Source organism: Drosophila miranda, chromosome 3 (assembly GCF_003369915.1).
Source record: "Drosophila miranda strain MSH22 chromosome 3, D.miranda_PacBio2.1, whole genome shotgun sequence".
Lineage (NCBI taxonomy): Eukaryota > Metazoa > Arthropoda > Insecta > Diptera > Drosophilidae > Drosophila > Drosophila miranda.
The window spans coordinates 12,575,802-12,593,702 of NC_046676.1; the positions used below are offsets into that span (position 1 = coordinate 12,575,802).

Below are 17,901 nucleotides of genomic sequence, written 5' to 3' on the forward strand. Positions count from 1 at the left end.
AAAGCCAACCACAGAACACGAAAAATACCACAAAATGTAGTTACCGCACCACACACCATACCACATGCCCCCCTCTGCATTATAATCCGAACGTGCTCTACCTTTCGGTCTGAATTTATGGAAAACTGAGAAATGGATTACTTCGTACGACTCTAATTGGATGGGAACGGAGGGGGTCTAAGGTGTAAGGTAAGAGGGTAAAAAGGATGGGCTTAATTATCACCATTGCAGACCGCTTGCGCAATATGTTCCATAATGTAATGTTGCAGCCGTTCTTAATGAGATATTAAGAGAGAGAGAGAGAGAGAGAGAGATATTATAACTCTCATCAAATTTGAATAATTCCTTGCGAATCGCTGTCGACAGTTTGTTCGTGAGGAATGACATTTTGTTGATTGAACATTTTCAATCGAGCACTCCGCTGTATTGTATTATCGTTGTACAGTTGTCGCTCAGTGAGCTGCACAGTCAGCGCCATTTAAATTTCACTCACGATTTTACCCGGATGAGCACTGCACTGTGCAGTGCTTCCAAGCAAACAAGCAAGAAAGGAATTACGCGAATCGAAAATCAACGGATGCGAAACGGATGTACGGGTACTCAGAGCAAGGACAGAACGGGCTACCCATCCTTATATATGTATCCTCCTCCGCATCCGTCTTCTGCAGCTGTCAGTTGGTAGGAAAAACTGTCACTGCAATCAGATGCAATTAGAGCTTCCAGTGCCTTATCACAAGGACAGACGAGACGGAGTTCGGCAAATGGAATCGAAGGGAAATTGAAAACAAAAAAAACGAAAGTGAATCCGTTCCTCTCTCCCTCTCTGCGCCCATTAGTGGATGTCACTGTTGTCCTTGTCAAACATGTCGGCTGTAAGGCCTCCTAGCTTTCTATTCGATACAATTTGGGCCAAGTTTTGTGTGGAGGAGTGTCGATACAATGCCTTGAAATGACATTACCATAAGAGCAACTCACAAATATGTATCTTTTTTGAAGGGTTTGTACGAGTCTTAAAGGGAAATAAGTCTTTTCTTATGAAGAAAAGAGAGTTCTTTAGAAAAGCCATAGTTTAACGTCAGAAAAGGAAAAACGATTTGAAGAGACTCCTCAAATTTTGTTCTGACCAAGCCGCTCTACTTATCCGTATATCAATGAATACTCTTGTATATAAAGAGTATCCCATGGAAATATAAGTGGAATTGTACTTATCTTTTTCCCGGACTCCGTCCTATCCTGTCCCACGCCTGAGTTGCACTTCAGAACTGCATTGAAGCTGCAGCTGTCACATTAATAAATCGCAATCTTTAGCAGTTGTGGTGGACAGAGGCAGACATGCTCATTATTTTAAAATTCACTCCGAGCTCCGTCCAGAATGAAAGCATCCATACTCGTACAAGTACTCGCACAATAACCGCCTCTGATGCAGGCCCAAAAATTAATGAGTGGGTGTGCTCTCATGGCCTGAAGTTCCACAGAGAGTGAAAGAGATAAATCAAGGGAAAAGTTTTTGCTGCGATCCTTGGGATACCTCGTATTTCATGCGAGGATTCCATGGATTCCTTGGCGAAAAGCCACACGGCGATGGATTAGACCAGGTCGAGATGAAATACGGTCCAGAAGCGTGAGCAGATTTCGGGGCGCACCGCTTTATGGGCGACCATATAAAAGGTGTGTTGTTCTCCACCTATATGTTCTTGTTTCTTTTTATGGCCCTGCGTACCACCGTCCTGTCCGGAATGTCCATGCGCCCGAGTGTCGTTGGGCCGCCCGATGTGAGCGTTAGATGGCGCCAGGTGTGTGTACATTAAAAGCCATAAAAAATTCATAAAATGCAGTTCGCACGCCAAAAACCAAAAAGACCGCAACATATCCACAAATACATACGATTACTGTACGAGGAAAGCATCCAACCAGCAGAGTGTACACAAAACATAAATTTTAAAGTCCATAAAGAGTGTTTACGAGACCCCGCACACATGTGAGAACATCTGCATGTAAGCTCGAAACCCAGCCCTTACTTACCTCAGAGAGCACATCATTACAGATTAAGAACTAGCCATGAGCCACCTTATTAAAGCCCTTACGAAAGTTATGTGGCCTTTCTTTAGTTCTAAGAGCCCTGAGTGAAGGCTTTTTGATTTGGAGGTGTGGTAGGCTGATATACAGTGGTACTGATATCTAATATTTACGCGGAAAGCTAAATGTTTCCCAGTTCAATTCTGATTTTCAATTTAGTTCGTCTCAAGCCAAACGAAATGTCATCCTTTGGCTCACGTACGCGACATTTGCCAATTGCTGCGAAATTGCACACAAATTATATCAATCTCGAAGCGTAATCATTGAAAACTTATCAATTTTCCCCGGGTCCCGGGTGCCAGGCCACAGATTCAGCTTCCAGACAGGCATTCGCAGAGATGTTGTAAAAATGTAAGAAAATCAAATATTTATGATTCCGAGTATGTTTGAGCACAATTTCGCTGCTGTTGTAGCTGTTGAGGAGCCTGCGGCAAAAGTAAACTACAAAAAATTTTCTTTTTCGGCTGCATTTCCGTTCGCCTTGGCATTTGGATTTATGAGCGTGGCGTTTGAAAATTCAATTTAATTTTCATTTTTTCCGTGCCTCCGCTGCTGCCGCTGTCTCTCTGCTCTGCTGCTTTGGGATTTCCTATGCATTTTTGAGCCTCTCCTCCTTTGCATATTTCGTAAGTTATGGTTAGCCGAGAATTGTGTTAGCTGTGGCAGGGTACAGATTTCTCTGAGCCGCGAAAATGTTATTTTTTTCTCCCCCGAAATTATCTGCACAAGAGACCACATCTGAGCAGTCCTTAGATGTGGATTTTATAGCCTAACAGGGTGCTAGGTTCTCTGGATCCACAAAAAGTGTGCACTGCTACAGATCTGTATATTGGACAGAGTAAAGCAAAAGATAGTATCTACGCGTATGTAAGCATGTACTTCAATTGCCACAGCCATCTTCTGTGCATTCAATATGGCAATTTGATTCTTGTCCAATCGATAAACTCCATTGATGCTAAGAATGTTTCATTGTTAACTTAACCATCCTTCCCATTTCCATTTCCATTTCCACTCCCACTCCTACTTCAAGTGTTTCCTCGCCGATGCTGTTAGTTTTAGCTGTCGAGCTTCGAGAGGAGTAGCAGCAACAGCAACAGCAGCAGCAACTGGCAATGCATTATGCTAAAATGTCTCTAGTTCCATCCGTTGCTCCATTTATCTGACTATCTGTCTGTCTGTCTGTCTGTCTGTCCGGGTGTTGGCAATGCATATTGTGCCCCGGCTGTCGGGAGACGGATTAAATTGCGACTTATGCTAAGCGGATGGGGCTGCGAGGGCAAATTGAATCGAAGCTCGTTTATTTTGCTCGTCTTGCGGCAAAGCATTGCCGCTGTCAGTGGATTTGTCACTGTCGTTCGAATCGTTCTTGTCGTGTCGAAGTTTCCAGGCTTATAAATGCCTGGCAATTGGCGATACAAAGGAATCCCGGCCAGCCAATTTCCATTACCCACAACTGCGAGTGCGATATCCCCACGGGCAGTGCATGAAACGGCCATTATCGGTTTTGCTTGGCCACAATTACACATTCCATTGGTACAAGCACTCTCTCAGATGCAGATAAAATGCCCAACCTGTAGGTGGACACTCGGGCCTCCCCCTGTCTGACATTGTTCGCAACAAGCTCTCTTTATTCGTTTTGATTTTAGCTAGGTTTAATTGTTCTGCAATTCCCATTGTATCAATATAATGGAATGGGTTATAAGAGAGTTTGCCATGGACATAATGCGGCCGCGATCAATCTTAAAGAGACCCATTACATAGAACTCCAGTGGATTTCGTGCCAACTGCAGTTGAAAGCTCTCAAACTGCAATGGGAAAAGTACACTTCAAAGGTGATTTCGGATAAGAAAAAGAAACCAAAACCCACCGAGCTCTTCAAGCGTTCATCCAGTTCCTCGCATAGTAGCGTTCGCTCTTCAAGTATTTTCATCAGCTCTGGATTGGAATCCATGATAATAAATCCAATATTGATGGTGACAAAGTTGTCCGCGTAGAAGAATGTGGTGGAGAGGACGATCAGCAGCAGTCCCCAGTTTGAGGCGCCCAGTCCGGTGGAGCTGTACTTGATCGTGCAGAAGGCGAAGTAAATGGTGCCGATGGTGGAGAGGTAGTAGACGATGGTCATGCTGAAGCTCTGTATCTGGAATATCTTCGACATGCCGTCGACCAGTGCCTGCAGCTTTGACTGTGTCTCCGCTATCCTATCCAGCCGATCGGACAGGGCGCAGCATTTGGTAACAAACACGCCGCCCCGACGGTTGGTGCTCCCACAGAGGGCCTGGGTCTCCTTCAGCAGTTCACGGAGATCCCGCTTGATCAGTGTATAGTTCACATTGACTTGCAGCATGGCCAGGTAATACTGGGCCACGATCATATTGAATATGGTTGTGAACATGTACCAGACTATCAGCTTCAGGGCCAGTTCCAGACTGAATTTCTGGCGGAGCGCGCTCAGGTCCAATACCATATGAAGATTGTCTGACAGGACGGCGAATATAAACTTCAAAATAAGCCTTCGACGATATAGAGGTATCTCATCAGGCCTTTGCTGAGTCGCACGGAATAATCGGTTCCAAATGAGTACGATGTCCCCACGGTATCGCCATCGACTGACCAACGTGAGCAGAACTGCCCAATGGCGCACCGCAGTCACCATCAGGAACACGTACTCGTGCAGGTATCTGGCGTGTTTAAAGGTAAATAGTAACGTATCGCCGTGAAGGAGCTGGAACGTCAGCAGACCGATCAGGCAGATATTTTGTACCGCCGCCTGGATCGTGGCCCAGCGGGTGATCATCGCTCGGCCTGTTCGCCAGTCCACTGTAAAGTTAACCACTCCTACCAATCGACCATAGAGGTAGACAAAGCGTTGAATAATCCAAACGAAGTCAGCCATACCGCACAACTAAAGGGGACTCGATGGAGGAGTCACAGTTGAGGTGCCCTGGCAGGCAATCCAATCAATATGATATGACCTGTGGGAGCAGGGCAGGCTAATTGGCTCACGACAAATTACATCAGCGGGCACACAAGTGGTTTATTCAATAATTCTGCATATCATATTGTATTAGAAGTACGGAGTTGATTAGTAAAGAATTACCCACGTCAAATGCAGAGAAACGATCCAACTTAAATAGGCCAAAACAGTCTAGATTTAATGGATTGCGGGCCAGGCTCAGCTCGAGGCTATCAAACTGAAAGCAAATGAAGGTCAGGGCAGGGTGGTTAGTGCCAGGAATATTGGCAGGACTTACGGCTGACTCCAGTCGCTCATCCAGAACCCACGGTAAGAGGTTTCGCTGCTCAAGAAGCTTGTGCATCTCCTGATGGGCTTCCAGCAGGTAGAAAAGATTGTACGAGTTTAGTAAGTAATCGGCATAGTAAAATACTAAGAAAATAGCACCCGCCAGCAAGCCAAGCTTCGACAAACCCTGTGTCATGTTATTGTACTTGTAGATGCTAAACAACAAGTAGGCGTTTCCCACGGTGGTCAGATAATAGGTGCAGAACAGGCATAGCACCTGCAGTTCATAGATCCGCGACATGCGCTCGATCAGCGCCTGCAATTCGGATTGGGTTTGCGCGATTTCATCCACTCGATCGGCCAGGAAACAGCATTTTGTGATAAAGACCCCGTTCTGACGCTTTCGCTTGGGTCCAAGGGACCGAGCCTCGGCGAGCACCTCTCGAAGATCCCGATTGAGCAGTTTGTAGTGGCCCCGGGCATTCCCCAGGGCAAAGTAATACTGCGTAATTATTACATTCATGACCGCGGTCACGGTCATGACACTCCAGGTGCCAATGAGCAAAGAGAAGGTTAGGCGATCCCACACCGCGAAAACGGCCATCAGAAACTGCAAACTCTCGGCCACGGTGGCTATAAAGCATTTAGAGACGAAGCCACGGCGACAGTGCTGCATCACCTCGGTGTTCTTCAGGTACAAACGGCGAAAGGAGCTGATTAGTCCCATATATCGGCGGCGATGATACCAGCGACCGGCTATGGCCGCCAAAGCACATGAGACGCGCATGCAAGCGACGATCATGAAGACATTTTCATGCAGCGCATTGGCATTTGCCAATAGGTCAGACATTGGTTTGGTTTGCCAAAGATGGTACGCCAGGATAGTTATCAAGCACAAGTGTGCCAACGCGGAATAGATGGTGGTTTTCTTTGTGACCCGCGTTCTACCCGTCCTTAAATCGATCTCAAAGTTGAGCGTACCGGTTACACGGCCATACAGGTAGCTCATGCGCACACACCATTTGACCAGGTCTGGCATTGTGAAACACTAAAAAGTAACTGTAACTTTGCCTGTGATGCATTAGGGAAAGCGATGAAAGGAGACTATCTAGAATCGGTCAATTTGTTGAATGAGTTTGTGCCACGAATAGGTGGGCAAATGGGGGAACTTATCAGCGCCGATGGTTCGGGGGAGTCCAAACTATCAGGATAGTGATATTATCTGAATGGTGAGCCCCCTCTTTGGTAATTGTCGTCTTGATGCCCCTCTTCACAAATGGTGACTCCGACATTCAGTTCTAAAACAATTTCATTCAAAAACAATTTGTCCATAGGTTCCATTATACTCCCCCCTCATGGCTCTTCGTGAACTGTAGATGGACTGTGCTGCGTAGCCACATGACCTACCCCTGGGCGAACGTCTGTGGAAAGTGTTAAACATCTTGTGCTGCATTCTTGTTTGCAGTTGGATTCCATAGTTCATAGCTTGACAAACATGGCCCTGTTTCGAGAGCACAAAGATGACATCGAGGATGAGAGGGAGGATAAGGATGAGGCTGCTGACGTTGCACCAGCGAAATTCTATGCCCGTAGATTGTTTGCTCAACACTTATTTTTAGTGAAAAGCCCGCAGAAGCAGCAGTCAAGCAGCTTGGCAGGGAGGTATAGGTATAACCCACTGAAAAGCATACATAACTGAAACTGAAACTTCGACGTGGCCTCGTCACTCCCCGTTTTGAAGTGCATATTAAACACAGCGTAAGAAAGCGAGAGGAAGCCCCTCAGGTCGCCATCTGTGGCTGATGTCAGCGATGTCTCAAGAGTTGTGCCAAAGTGCCAAAGGCCACCCAACCACAAAATGCAAGGATGCTCAGCTCTTGCTTTAAATACCACCAAAAACATGCCCCAACTGTGTCTTTAAATTCAATTTATTATGGTCACATCTCTATGCTGGGAAATTCAAATGAATTTTTATAGTTTTGCATTTGTCATGCTGTCAAATGGCAGCAGAGGAAAAAATGTGGCAACGGCAACTGCAACAACAATGCAATTTCGCGCATGGCGGGTGTCAAAAATGTTGTGAATTTAGCCGACAAATCAAATTCCAAAAAAACCATACACGCTCGCATCTCACAAATGCGACCGTCATGCAAAAACAGGAAACGGATGCGGATTCAAAATGGTTTCTGATTGCATGGAAATCCAATGCAGCACTCGACCAAAAAGTGTTGCATACTTGCGGGGAGCGTCAGCCATCGCATGACATGGGAAAATGTAGAGGACAGGTCCTCGCTGGGGACCTAATGAGAATGTATACATCAGTAGATTAAGGATTGTTCCGTTTTTATGCCAGCAAACATTGCAACATGATGCGAGATACAGATGATGGACAGATACAATTTTAATCATTGAACCTAGGCTATAGACCCGTCTAACTAGAAATTTTAGCCTTTATCAGGCATTATAAGTTCAATGAGTATACAGTTATGACATTTTTGCCGCAAGTTTCTGGTTTCTTCTTGACATTCATCAAAGTTTGCTGCTACTCTAGCTTCTGACATTCGTTTAAAGTTGCCGAAGTCATCTCGAAAGTTGTAGATACTCGTATTCCCTGCAACTCAAGTGCAGACGCCATTAATTAATATAAATGACGACAGTTTCTAATGTTTGTCCTCGCGCTGGTGCTCCAAACTACCATCTAATCACCATCAGCCGCCTCTACATTCACATCCTCATATGGGTTGTTGAGGGTGAGGGACAACCACATTTACATCAGCGTTTTTGGGTGGCAAGGAAGCATGTCCCGCTTGTGTGGGTAAAGAAACATGTCGCGTTTGTTGGATGTCATTAAAAAAAATGAAGCAAAAGTGCCTCTTACATTACAACCCATAATTTTCGCATATTAGTCGGCAGTAAGCAGTCGCGTAGAGGGGACTGGCAGTAGACTATGTGCGGGAATCATATGCACTTGACATGCAATTGCGTGCCGAGGGTCCCCTCGCCTCGCCAAGAATGAAGGACGAAGAACGACCGAGAGCCAAGGAAGAACGTTGGCAAATTCGCCTGGCTGAAAATTAAAACATTATTCATAAGCAGACGTCGACATCGACGGGGACTACTACGATGGCGGGAGCCAAGGATACCTACCCACTAATGGCATGCTACCCGACCCGAATCCCCTGTCTAGGTGGATGCAGTGGCGGGACCTCCGTCTGGTCGTTGCTTTTAGTACTATTCAGGCACTAACGAGTCCAAAGCTTTGGTAACTGTAAACTTTACGTGCCATCAGGTTAGTCGGCTGGGGCTCTCTCCCTCGAGCTTCCACCGCTCTGTGGGTTCGAGTGGCTTCGACGTCTTGAGTGGCTCTGAATGTAATCAAGAGCGATATCAAAGTCTCCCGTGTGAGTTTCTAATGAACTGGCGTGCCAGAGGTTCTTAGTTCTTTGCCTCTGGTCCAATTTATTGAGCTATAAAGGTGTCAAAATGTCTACTCTTCTCACCTTCCAGGCATATTCGTTCATTGTGAATAATTAAGAAGACGTTTGCGTGTGGCTATCCCTTCTGCTGATGGTTTTCCCCCCGGCATCACCATAAAAAAATCTCATTAGGCCAAATGTGTATCATAATGACTTTCCATTTGCCTTTGCCAAGGCTCCTTCTCTTCTCTTCTGAGATGGTCCCTCTTTTTTTTCCTTTGCAATGTTTGAATTGGGTTTGGTAATTCATTAGGGCCAGGTAAATGAATGAATATGGGAATGGGCATCGGCATAGGAATGGGAATGGGAATGGGGATAGATTTCGTTAGTTAATCATTGACTCGAGATTAGAGCTTTTGCTTGGGAGGTTATTGAAGAGTTTGCTTTTGCTTTGAGTAGAATTACCTTTAAATGGGTATTTTAGAAATGTAGGCACATACACGTACTGGAAGTTTTCAGTGGGTTTTGTGAATTCGACCAAAAAGTTCCGACTTCAAAACACTGTTAACGATTCTCGTATTTGCGCAATTTTATATGCATTAGCTGTTACTGTTACTTCATCATCATTAGCCGACACCCTACCGATACCCTACTACGAGCACTAGAGACGCCCCTGGGGGCGTGTCTGCTTTAATTACATGCTAATTATCAAAAAATGACTCGCGAGAATCCAGCTGAATGAATTGCACTTCTTGTTGTATAATTTTTGTGGACCTAATCCCTCTGTGTGTGTGCCTGATTAATTTCCCTTTTAAAAACCCCCACAAACATCTCTTCCTTTCCTATAGAAAAACGAAAGCTATAGAGCTGATTCAAGTCCATATATTTTGTGGGGAAAAGCAAAAGCTGTTGGCAGTAAGTAAAATTCACAGCCAAAAATGGGATCAAGTTGTGGTTGGACTTGGGCTCGAGTTGTCCTCGAGTTCTTGTCCGGACATGGCTTCTGTTCGATTTGCGATGCTTTTGTGGTCAGTGTGAAGGATGTGGCTCTGTGGACCCTTTTCAGGAATCGTGTGAAATATGCGGAGCACTCGGACAACTCTTTCTATTCCTGGTCCTTCTGGAAACTTTTGTTGTTTGTTGGTCAAATTGTCGTAAATTAGTTTTAACACCTGACTGAGTGGCTTTCGAGTGTCTGTGTATGTGTGGGCGGATGTCTGCCCGGGTCTGCCTTCGAATCGCATTCTCTCAACAAGTTTCCGGGCCACTTTGTCTGTCAGTCTTGCCTGGGGATTGGATTGGCACCCTTTTGTCGCTCGGAACCCATTGTGTTTGAGCTCTGACCTTGCCGTATGGTTTGTGGTGGTGTGAAATTAATGTAATCGGCTTTGTTTAGCCATAAACTATGTGTGAACATGGATTTTCAATTAAATTGAATGCGGAAAACGTTGAAAATGTTCTGCTGGCCATTGACTTGAGTGGAAGGTGTAGCAAAGAGCCAATGCCTCGAGGCTTGTCTCCGCTCATGTGTACGAGTATGTGGGTTTTCTGTGAGTGACTTAAAGTGCTTCGACATGGTTTTGGGTCTTTTCGGAAGAGTCTTATTTACTTCCTTCCTTCCCTTCCCTTTTGCCATATGCTATTATATATTCACATTTAAATGCCATCTTTTTGGGGAGCGGATTCTCGATTATTCGTTTTCTGCCTCATCATTAATTACAATGTACTTTCGGGGCTGACTTTCCCATTGACTGACTTGGCTTCGCACCCTCTTTCGCATTGCTTTTTGATTTGAGTTCGTCGGGTGTTGCGGCCGCCATTTTCCTGGCATTCATTCATGCACACAGCCATACGTACATACATGTGTGCATTTTTCATTTCCGCCTTGTCGTTGCGGCATTTCCGTTCATTTTTCACATATTTTTACGCTGGCGAGACGATGACTCCACACGTGTGTGTGTCTGTGTGCTTGGGAAAATGAAAACTTGCTTTTTTTTTTTTTTTTTGGTGGCTTGCAATTCATTTTTCATGTCACCAGCTTCTTTAGAGTCCTCTTTCGCTGGGCTTTGCTTTAAAGCTTTCGGTAATCCTTTCAGAAATTACATTTTCTCCTTGCCCCGCTTTTCACTGACTAAACAACATTGTCAATACACTCTGAACAATGGAGCTGGAGCATTCATCTTAAGCGTTTCACCTGAACGTCCCACCCAAGGTGAAAAGCTTGTGCAAAATATCCCAGAGTGGGGTCTGATTTGGCAGCCGAGCAGCGGAGGCCAGCGGACAAGTCATAAACCACTCAGTGGCCAGCTGAAAATACCACAAATATTTGCCGCTAACCAACTTGCCAGCAAATCTCTCTCCATCTCAAATCTCCCAACTCCCAACTCCAACCTTGCTCTCAGGGTCTGTCCGATCTCTCTACATCTCACGTTCGTTTAGTTCTGCTGGTTTTATGTGCTTTACTCTTTCGCCTTTTGATATATGGCCATTGCAGGCTCCGCTTTTCCACGTTTCTACCTTTCCAAATTGCCTTTTTTTCGAGGTTTCGGGAAGAGATGGGTACGGGTCTGTGTGTGTGTGTGTAAAACCGAAAGTGCTGCCATTTATTTTATTGCCACCTCAAGAGCTGAAACTCCTCGCAGAGACTTGCTTCTGGCTCCAGCTGTCCCATCCCTTTCCATACCCTTCCATCCCGAAACGCTTCGAGTCTCGACAGCCATGGCAATGAGTAAAAACTTTGAAAGCTGCCATAAAATAAACTGAGACCAAAATCCAACGATGGACCAAAAAAAAGTACTGGTATAGTGAAAAAAACATAAACGAGGAGAAAAGAAAAGTGACCCAAATGTTGTATTTTTACAGTATTTGGATTTGTGGAGCGTTTCGTGTGTTTTTATGATGGGATTTTAACGAAATTTGCTTGTCTGGCGTACCGATTGAATAGTTGTGGACCGGGCACAAGCTCGAGCAGATCCTTCAATCCGGCCAGCCAGCCAGGAGCAGCAGCAGGTGATGGCCCTGGAATTGCATTGGCCTAGGGTTTGCTCTGATGGGTTTCTGTGTCAACAGGGTTAGCGTAATGGGAAGCTTATTAGAGGCAATCTTCTGCAGTTGTCAGCTCGTTTTTTTGGACAGTGCGATTGACCGTAGGTCATCGAATATTTGATTGGCAGCGGTGCTTGTGTTGGAAGATTTGCTCCGATTTCAATTTTATGTGCGGTTCAGAGTAGTTCTTGAGCAGAATCAAACGCAGAACCTAGAGTAGATTATAATTTTAGTTTAGAGTCCTTATATTTTAATTCCAGTTTATCCACAAAGTTTTCCCCCTCCCTGATAGTTGGTTTTCAATCTGTAATATCCTCCAATATGAACCCAATTTCCACTCCCGTACCATACACACTCGAAACAATAATCGACCCACTCTTTGATGCACATTTCTAACTATTTCCTTTGGGGCGCAACTTTTGTGATGTGACATTTGACAGGAGACCAAAAAAATAGATGATGTGCTCTTTCGGGCTAATGAATTTGTTTAAAACTTTGCCCCAAAAAAGTAAAAGTTCTGCTCTAGAGCTTTCCCCGCTCTGCGAGTACGAGTATATATATCATATAAATATTGCTTATATACCAACCAGCACACACGCACCACACACCACCTCAACCATGAGCCAGAATGAATAAAAACGAGAAACAATTTTACGGTTTTTGTGGCCAAGTTGGTTTTGAAAGTGAGTTTTGTGCCGGCTCATGGGATCATTGTTTTTCGGGGAACGGCATGGGGGGAAGTACTTAACAATTTAGAAGGCCCTAATTGACAGAATTAGGATTGAGGAAAATTGACAGGCCCCCGAGTCGACGGGGCTCATAAGTATGCTTTAAAATGTTCTCGGTTAGTTTTTCTTCTCCCGTTCTCTGGCTTCAGCTCAAACATTTACAAATATTTTATGAGCACTTAACTTGGGGCTCCCTCACACACGCAGCCGAGGAGGGGGGGGGGGGGGGGGGGGGGGGGGGGGGGGGGGGGGGGGGGGGGGGGGGGGAGGGGGGGGGGGGGATGAGGATGTTGGATGGGTAGTGTGGGCATATGGGGAGACACGCAATAAAAAGTCAACAACTGCTTGACAGGAGTGTGGTGGCAGGATGGGGCTTGGCTCCTATTCGTGGGAGCCTTTGTGAAGACAAAACTGGTTCGTGCTCTGCTACTGGCTGATTCTTCTCCTGACGATGCTCCTGACGATGCTTCTAATGATGCTTCTGATGATGATGCTCCTGCTGATGATGACGATGCAGCATGACATGTTTGCCAAGTCCCAAATGAAATCAATTTAATAAGCTGTCAATAGTGTAGAGAAGTATGAGGGAAAGGAAAAATGCGTTTAGGGAGACTGTTCACTGAGAGATCCACTCAATGGAACGGAAAATGATTCAAATAAACGGAGTGCCAATAAGTTGTCGCTAGTGGAATGAATATAGAGGAGAATATGTAGGAAGAGTTGTACTTCAAGTTGAGTAGACCTAAGCTCTCTCTCCTCCTCTACTATTTCCTTCCGTAAAAGCTATACCCATTGGTCGTTACCCTCGGATGCTTCTCTTGACAGGCATCAAAAGTTGTTGGAAATATGTATTCTTTCGAGAGGGGTTCATCACAGACACCTCCTTCGTTTGTTGAGCTCACTGAAGGTTAAGCGTCAATTATTCTGTTTTATGTCTCACTTGCAGATATACGAGTGTATCTACTGTGTATATCCCGAGCAAAGCTATTAATAGAACTGTCTAACATGTTTATGACATGCCACAACTTTTGCTCCCACAATTAATTTCAGGGCACAACCACACTCTTCCTCCATCTGTATCTCAGCCATACGAGTGTATTGTGTATTGGATTTAAGCTGTGCTTTAAAAAGTATTTCAGAGATGGAAATACCAAGAGAGAGAGAGAGAGAGAGAGAGAGAAAGAGCTAGAGGGAAGGTAACAGGCAACAGTTTATGGGTGAAAGTGTGTAAATTTTCATGGCAACGTACGATATTATTTCTTATCTTGGGACAAACGTGATGTTCAACCAATGGTCGATTTCCCGCAACATTCTCTTTCGTTTCTCATTCTCTCTGGCTCCCGTTTCACTCTATTCTGTTGCCTTTCGTCCTCACTTGCCATGTTTTTCTCTGGGCAGCCTGGTTGCGATTTCCATAACTATAAATATCGATTACCTTTGCTGCCAGGCATCGCCCCCGAGTGCTTAAAGTTGCCGCACAGACATAACGAAGCATAGACTCCCACACAAATACATACATGAACATAGATACGCAGAGACACACTCACACATACTCGTACAGCACCTCAATGGGATACAACTAACTTGAGGCTGTCATTGTTTTCTACCTCCTTCTGTGCCTTCGTCTTTTTCTTCTGCCTCTGTCGCTTCTTCCCCTTTCTCCAGCCTCGTCATCGTCTCGTATCTTTGACGGTTTTATGTTTTGGCTATTGCTATTTCTCCTTTGCTCTGCTTACACTTTTACCTGCCTTATTTTTCTCTTTGACAAATAAATTGACATGCCACATTGCGATAGCGACGTAGAGCATACACACGGATACACACGCACACATTGAGTAGCATACTAGCACACATTGAAGCGCACTAACACAAGAAACATATACTCGTATATGGAGAAAGGCGTCGGAATTCTAGGGTTGAATGGTAAATTCCTTAATGTTTGCATACCCTTACTGGAAATTAGTTGATCTTTAATGGAAGAAGAAACTTGCAACGATCTCTGGGTGGGCTATAGACAGCTCGCACTCTAGTACTCGTCTCTTGTAGAACGAAAACATGTGGTTACGATAGAAGCTATTCTAGATCTTCTATCATTTGGAACTTCTTCAGACCTTTCCATAGGTTCAGAAACAATCAAATGCGAGTGTACCTCACCGTCGGTTAGGGTATCGGAAACTGCAAAGAACAGCAACAATATAGAAACTTGTATCGACATCGAGACAGTTTGGAGGCGACATTTGAAGGTTGCTCCGGCAATGATGGTGCGTGGGTCCCGCCATCCGGAATCCACCTCCGATCCGCACTTTCCCTCCACTCTCCTGCCTCTCCTCCGCCCATGCCCACCTGCCTTTTGGCTCTGTCCTCTCCTGGCACCACATTCCAACGGAGCTCTCTCTTCCGCAACGAAAACAATGAAATGTCAGGCACGTACGAAAGGAATTCGTTTACTTCGACTGTTTTCCTTCCTTTTCCTCTCATTCGTTCTCTTTTTCTCCCTATTCCCCTCTCTCTTCCTCTGGGGGGATTTTTTTCCTGTGTCGACTAGCTTGGCGAATTTGACGTGCAACGTGAATGTCGACGGCATGAAAGAAAATAAATATGCCACAATATGTTAACGACAAGTCTGCCCTGGCCCCTGGCTTGCCTCTCTGTGCGGCAACACCCCGCTACCGTTCACATTAGCACTTTGATGGGGGCGGGCTAGGTGTCGGCTTTGGGCTAGGTGAACTACGTGCCATGCTATACTTTTGACGCTCACTGTAAATAAATATTATTTAAGCGACACTAAAAAATTGTATTCGATTATTCACCAAATGCTAAGATAAATGTATGCCCCAGGGGGCTCGGCCCGGTCCTGTGCGCAGGGTAGTGGGAGCTTACCACGAATTATGTGCAATAAATGGAATGTGGCAGAATAAATCATTATAGCAGATATATGTAGCTTCTGTCTGTCTCTGCAGATGGGTGTGCGGTGCGCCTCATTCCACTTTGTGGTTCTGTTTGGTGTCGCCGAAAAGTATGCAATCATTTTTCAATAAGCTCGATTAGCTTGTCAGCCAACATTTGGCTCTCGCGTAGGCTTGTTACGAGGCACATGTGCATATCCGTGTTTTTGCGTGGGTCCTTGTGTGGGTAGCTCCATTGCTTTCAACAGCAAAAACATTCGAATATTCTGTCTAGTATGGCAAGGCCTGCGGGTGTTTCTGTGGGAGGGATCCCTTGCACGAGTAATATGACCATTGGACTGCTATTGGAATACAATTTCGTGGCGGGGCGTTCTGGCATTGGCTTCTCAGACATTGATGGAGCCAGTATATAAAATTTGAATAAACTTATTGATTCCGTGTTGGAATATATGTATTTTCCAAATGGGAGTCCATCATTAATAGATTCCTTTGCATTCAGTGAACTGGTTACCTTGAGCTTCTTCTTAGTCCATGTTGGAAGATGGAAGAAGTAAAAAGGGTCTCTTACCCTTTTCTTGATTCCATTTTTTATATTTTCTCGGAATCTTCTCGGAAAAATATGAAAATTATGTAGAAACCCAAGAGTTTTCCCATCGAAAACGTTTCCATGAACAGCCCAACATAGTTTGCCATTAAGTGCACGCTCTGACAAATTGCAATCACTTCTCGTCCGTGTGTGAGTTTTGGAGCGCCGAATGCAGTTGCCAATAGCCGAAAAACCACTGGCACTAATAAGTTTGGTAATACACTCGGACCCCACATCCAGCAGGCCTTTGAGGGAACCGGGAAGCGTGAGTCGACCATAATTACAAGTTAATGGTGTCCACATGTAAGCTGTATCCTGTATCCAGTACGGTCCTGGTCCTGGTCCTGGTCCCTTTGCTCCTGGTAATAACTTTATTAATTACGCCTCCGGACACCAAGTGGGACACTCGGAAAGGAAAGGAAAGGAAATGCCTGGAAGGTCTCAAGTCCGGGCAACAGCTGGTCAGCTCTGGTGTTTTTGTGTGTGTGTGCGCCTTATTAATTTATTCCATTTCCCCTTTTTACGACCCCTCCAAGTGAATTAGTTGCTGAAAGTCCTTTAAGCACTTTCCCTGCCGCTTTATTTGCATTTCAGAACCGCCACGGAAATTTAAAGTGTATTTTTTCCTTCAGCCTTTAACGTTTCGGCTCGTCTTTTGTTTAGCGTATCTTTTGTCAGCTTTCTTTCACGGCACGGTCTACATCTACAACAAAAACAACTATGGGGCCACAAATACTTGGTGGAAATACTTCGAAGTACTTGAATGCCAAGCGGAATAGGTTGACCCAGCTTTTTTCAGTATCTTTTGAGCACTTGGATACTTTATCTACCTGCTGTAGCATTTTTTACTACAAAATAAACTGCTTAAATGAAATGTGGTGATTTTAATAGTTTGGCTAATTGTTTTCCAATCACTTTTTCCTTTGATACGATTACCATTACTAATTTCGATTAGCCATGAGGCTGTGGGAAAGTACTATCTATATCGAAACGTGGTGTGATATGCAGTTATGCGGCAATGTTTAATTTCGGAGCATAATTTATGGCCTTTGTGTGTTTTAGGTATTTGGTGTTTGCCAACAGTTTACAATCGGAAATTATTTAATATGTAAATAATGTAATGGGCAAAAGTATTAAATTCCTCACGTTTGTTTCGCTGCTATATGATTTATGAGTTGAATTATTGTTTTTTCCGCTTGCCTTAATTGAAAAGCAATCAGGCTAAAAGTCAAATTCATCAATGAAAGATGAGTAAACGTTTTAAAGGGATATACTCGCATTAAAGATGAGTGGAAAATGTATCAAGTTCTGTTGACATACCTTTTGGGCGGCACTGAAAGGAGTCCTTAGATGGAAATCAGTAAATATCTCGGAATAAATCACTGACAGCTCCACTTCAGAGCCGGCGCCTCATCAAATACCACCGACTGTTGCTTAAGCTCTGTTTCTGGTCCTCAGAGGCCGCCTCCTCGCTGCCTAAGCGCCTCCCAGATGGCTCACATGTGGCAACTATTTGGCCGCAAATTGGTATAAATGATGGTGGATTAAGCCAAATGCTCACCATAAATAAGAATTCCAAATGTAGAGGGAATGGTTAATGAAGGAAGAAGACACTAACCGATTCGGACTATACCCTGTCAGAAGTACTAGTATACTTCTGGATAAGCTTACCTCCAACATAGTTGGGAATGTTTTCAATAACCCAAGGTCACGATTGGGATAGTCAAAGGTCTTAAATTTTGAAAGGAAATGTCTGTAACGGACTATTCTTACGCCATTATACCCTTTTTCAATTAGAGTATTCACACACCCAAGGAGAAAAACTCCCTCGAGGAAGGCCGGGCAATGCGGACGAAGCCAACACGCAGAAAAGTAGGCAATGATTTGTATTAATTGATAA

At 44.7% G+C, this 17,901-nt stretch overlaps 3 protein-coding genes across 7 annotated transcripts in view; 1 reads left to right on the forward strand and 2 right to left on the reverse strand.

Moving 5' to 3' along the window:
* The window catches only part of LOC108159380 (facilitated trehalose transporter Tret1-like), a 69,832-nt gene that overhangs the window by 24,270 nt on the left and 27,661 nt on the right, over nucleotides 1-17,901 (forward strand). The gene's annotated exons all lie outside the window — the stretch shown is intronic.
* LOC108157967 (putative gustatory receptor 59c) lies at nucleotides 3,708-4,972 on the reverse strand. Its single transcript, XM_017290113.2, has 2 exons — nucleotides 3,944-4,972; nucleotides 3,708-3,881 (listed from the first exon to the last, which is right to left on the reverse strand). Exons 1-2 carry the CDS (start codon nucleotides 4,970-4,972, stop codon nucleotides 3,729-3,731), a joined length of 1,182 nt encoding a protein of 393 aa, XP_017145602.1. The 3' UTR covers nucleotides 3,708-3,728.
* LOC108157966 (putative gustatory receptor 59d) lies at nucleotides 5,118-6,359 on the reverse strand. The gene is made up of 2 exons (XM_017290112.1): nucleotides 5,331-6,359; nucleotides 5,118-5,270 (listed from the first exon to the last, which is right to left on the reverse strand). The coding sequence occupies exons 1-2, from the start codon at nucleotides 6,357-6,359 to the stop codon at nucleotides 5,118-5,120; spliced, it is 1,182 nt and encodes a 393-aa protein (XP_017145601.1).

Coding starts and splice junctions, on each gene's coding strand:
- LOC108157967 (XM_017290113.2), bottom strand. CDS start 4,972: ATGGCTGACTTCGTTTGGATTATTCAACGCTTTGTCTACCTCTATGGT. Junction 3,882..3,943: donor ATGAACGCTTGAAGAGCTCG/GTGGGTTTTGGT, acceptor TTCCCATTGCAG/TTTGAGAGCTTTCAACTGCA.
- LOC108157966 (XM_017290112.1), bottom strand. CDS start 6,359: ATGCCAGACCTGGTCAAATGGTGTGTGCGCATGAGCTACCTGTATGGC. Junction 5,271..5,330: donor ATGAGCGACTGGAGTCAGCC/GTAAGTCCTGCC, acceptor ATTTGCTTTCAG/TTTGATAGCCTCGAGCTGAG.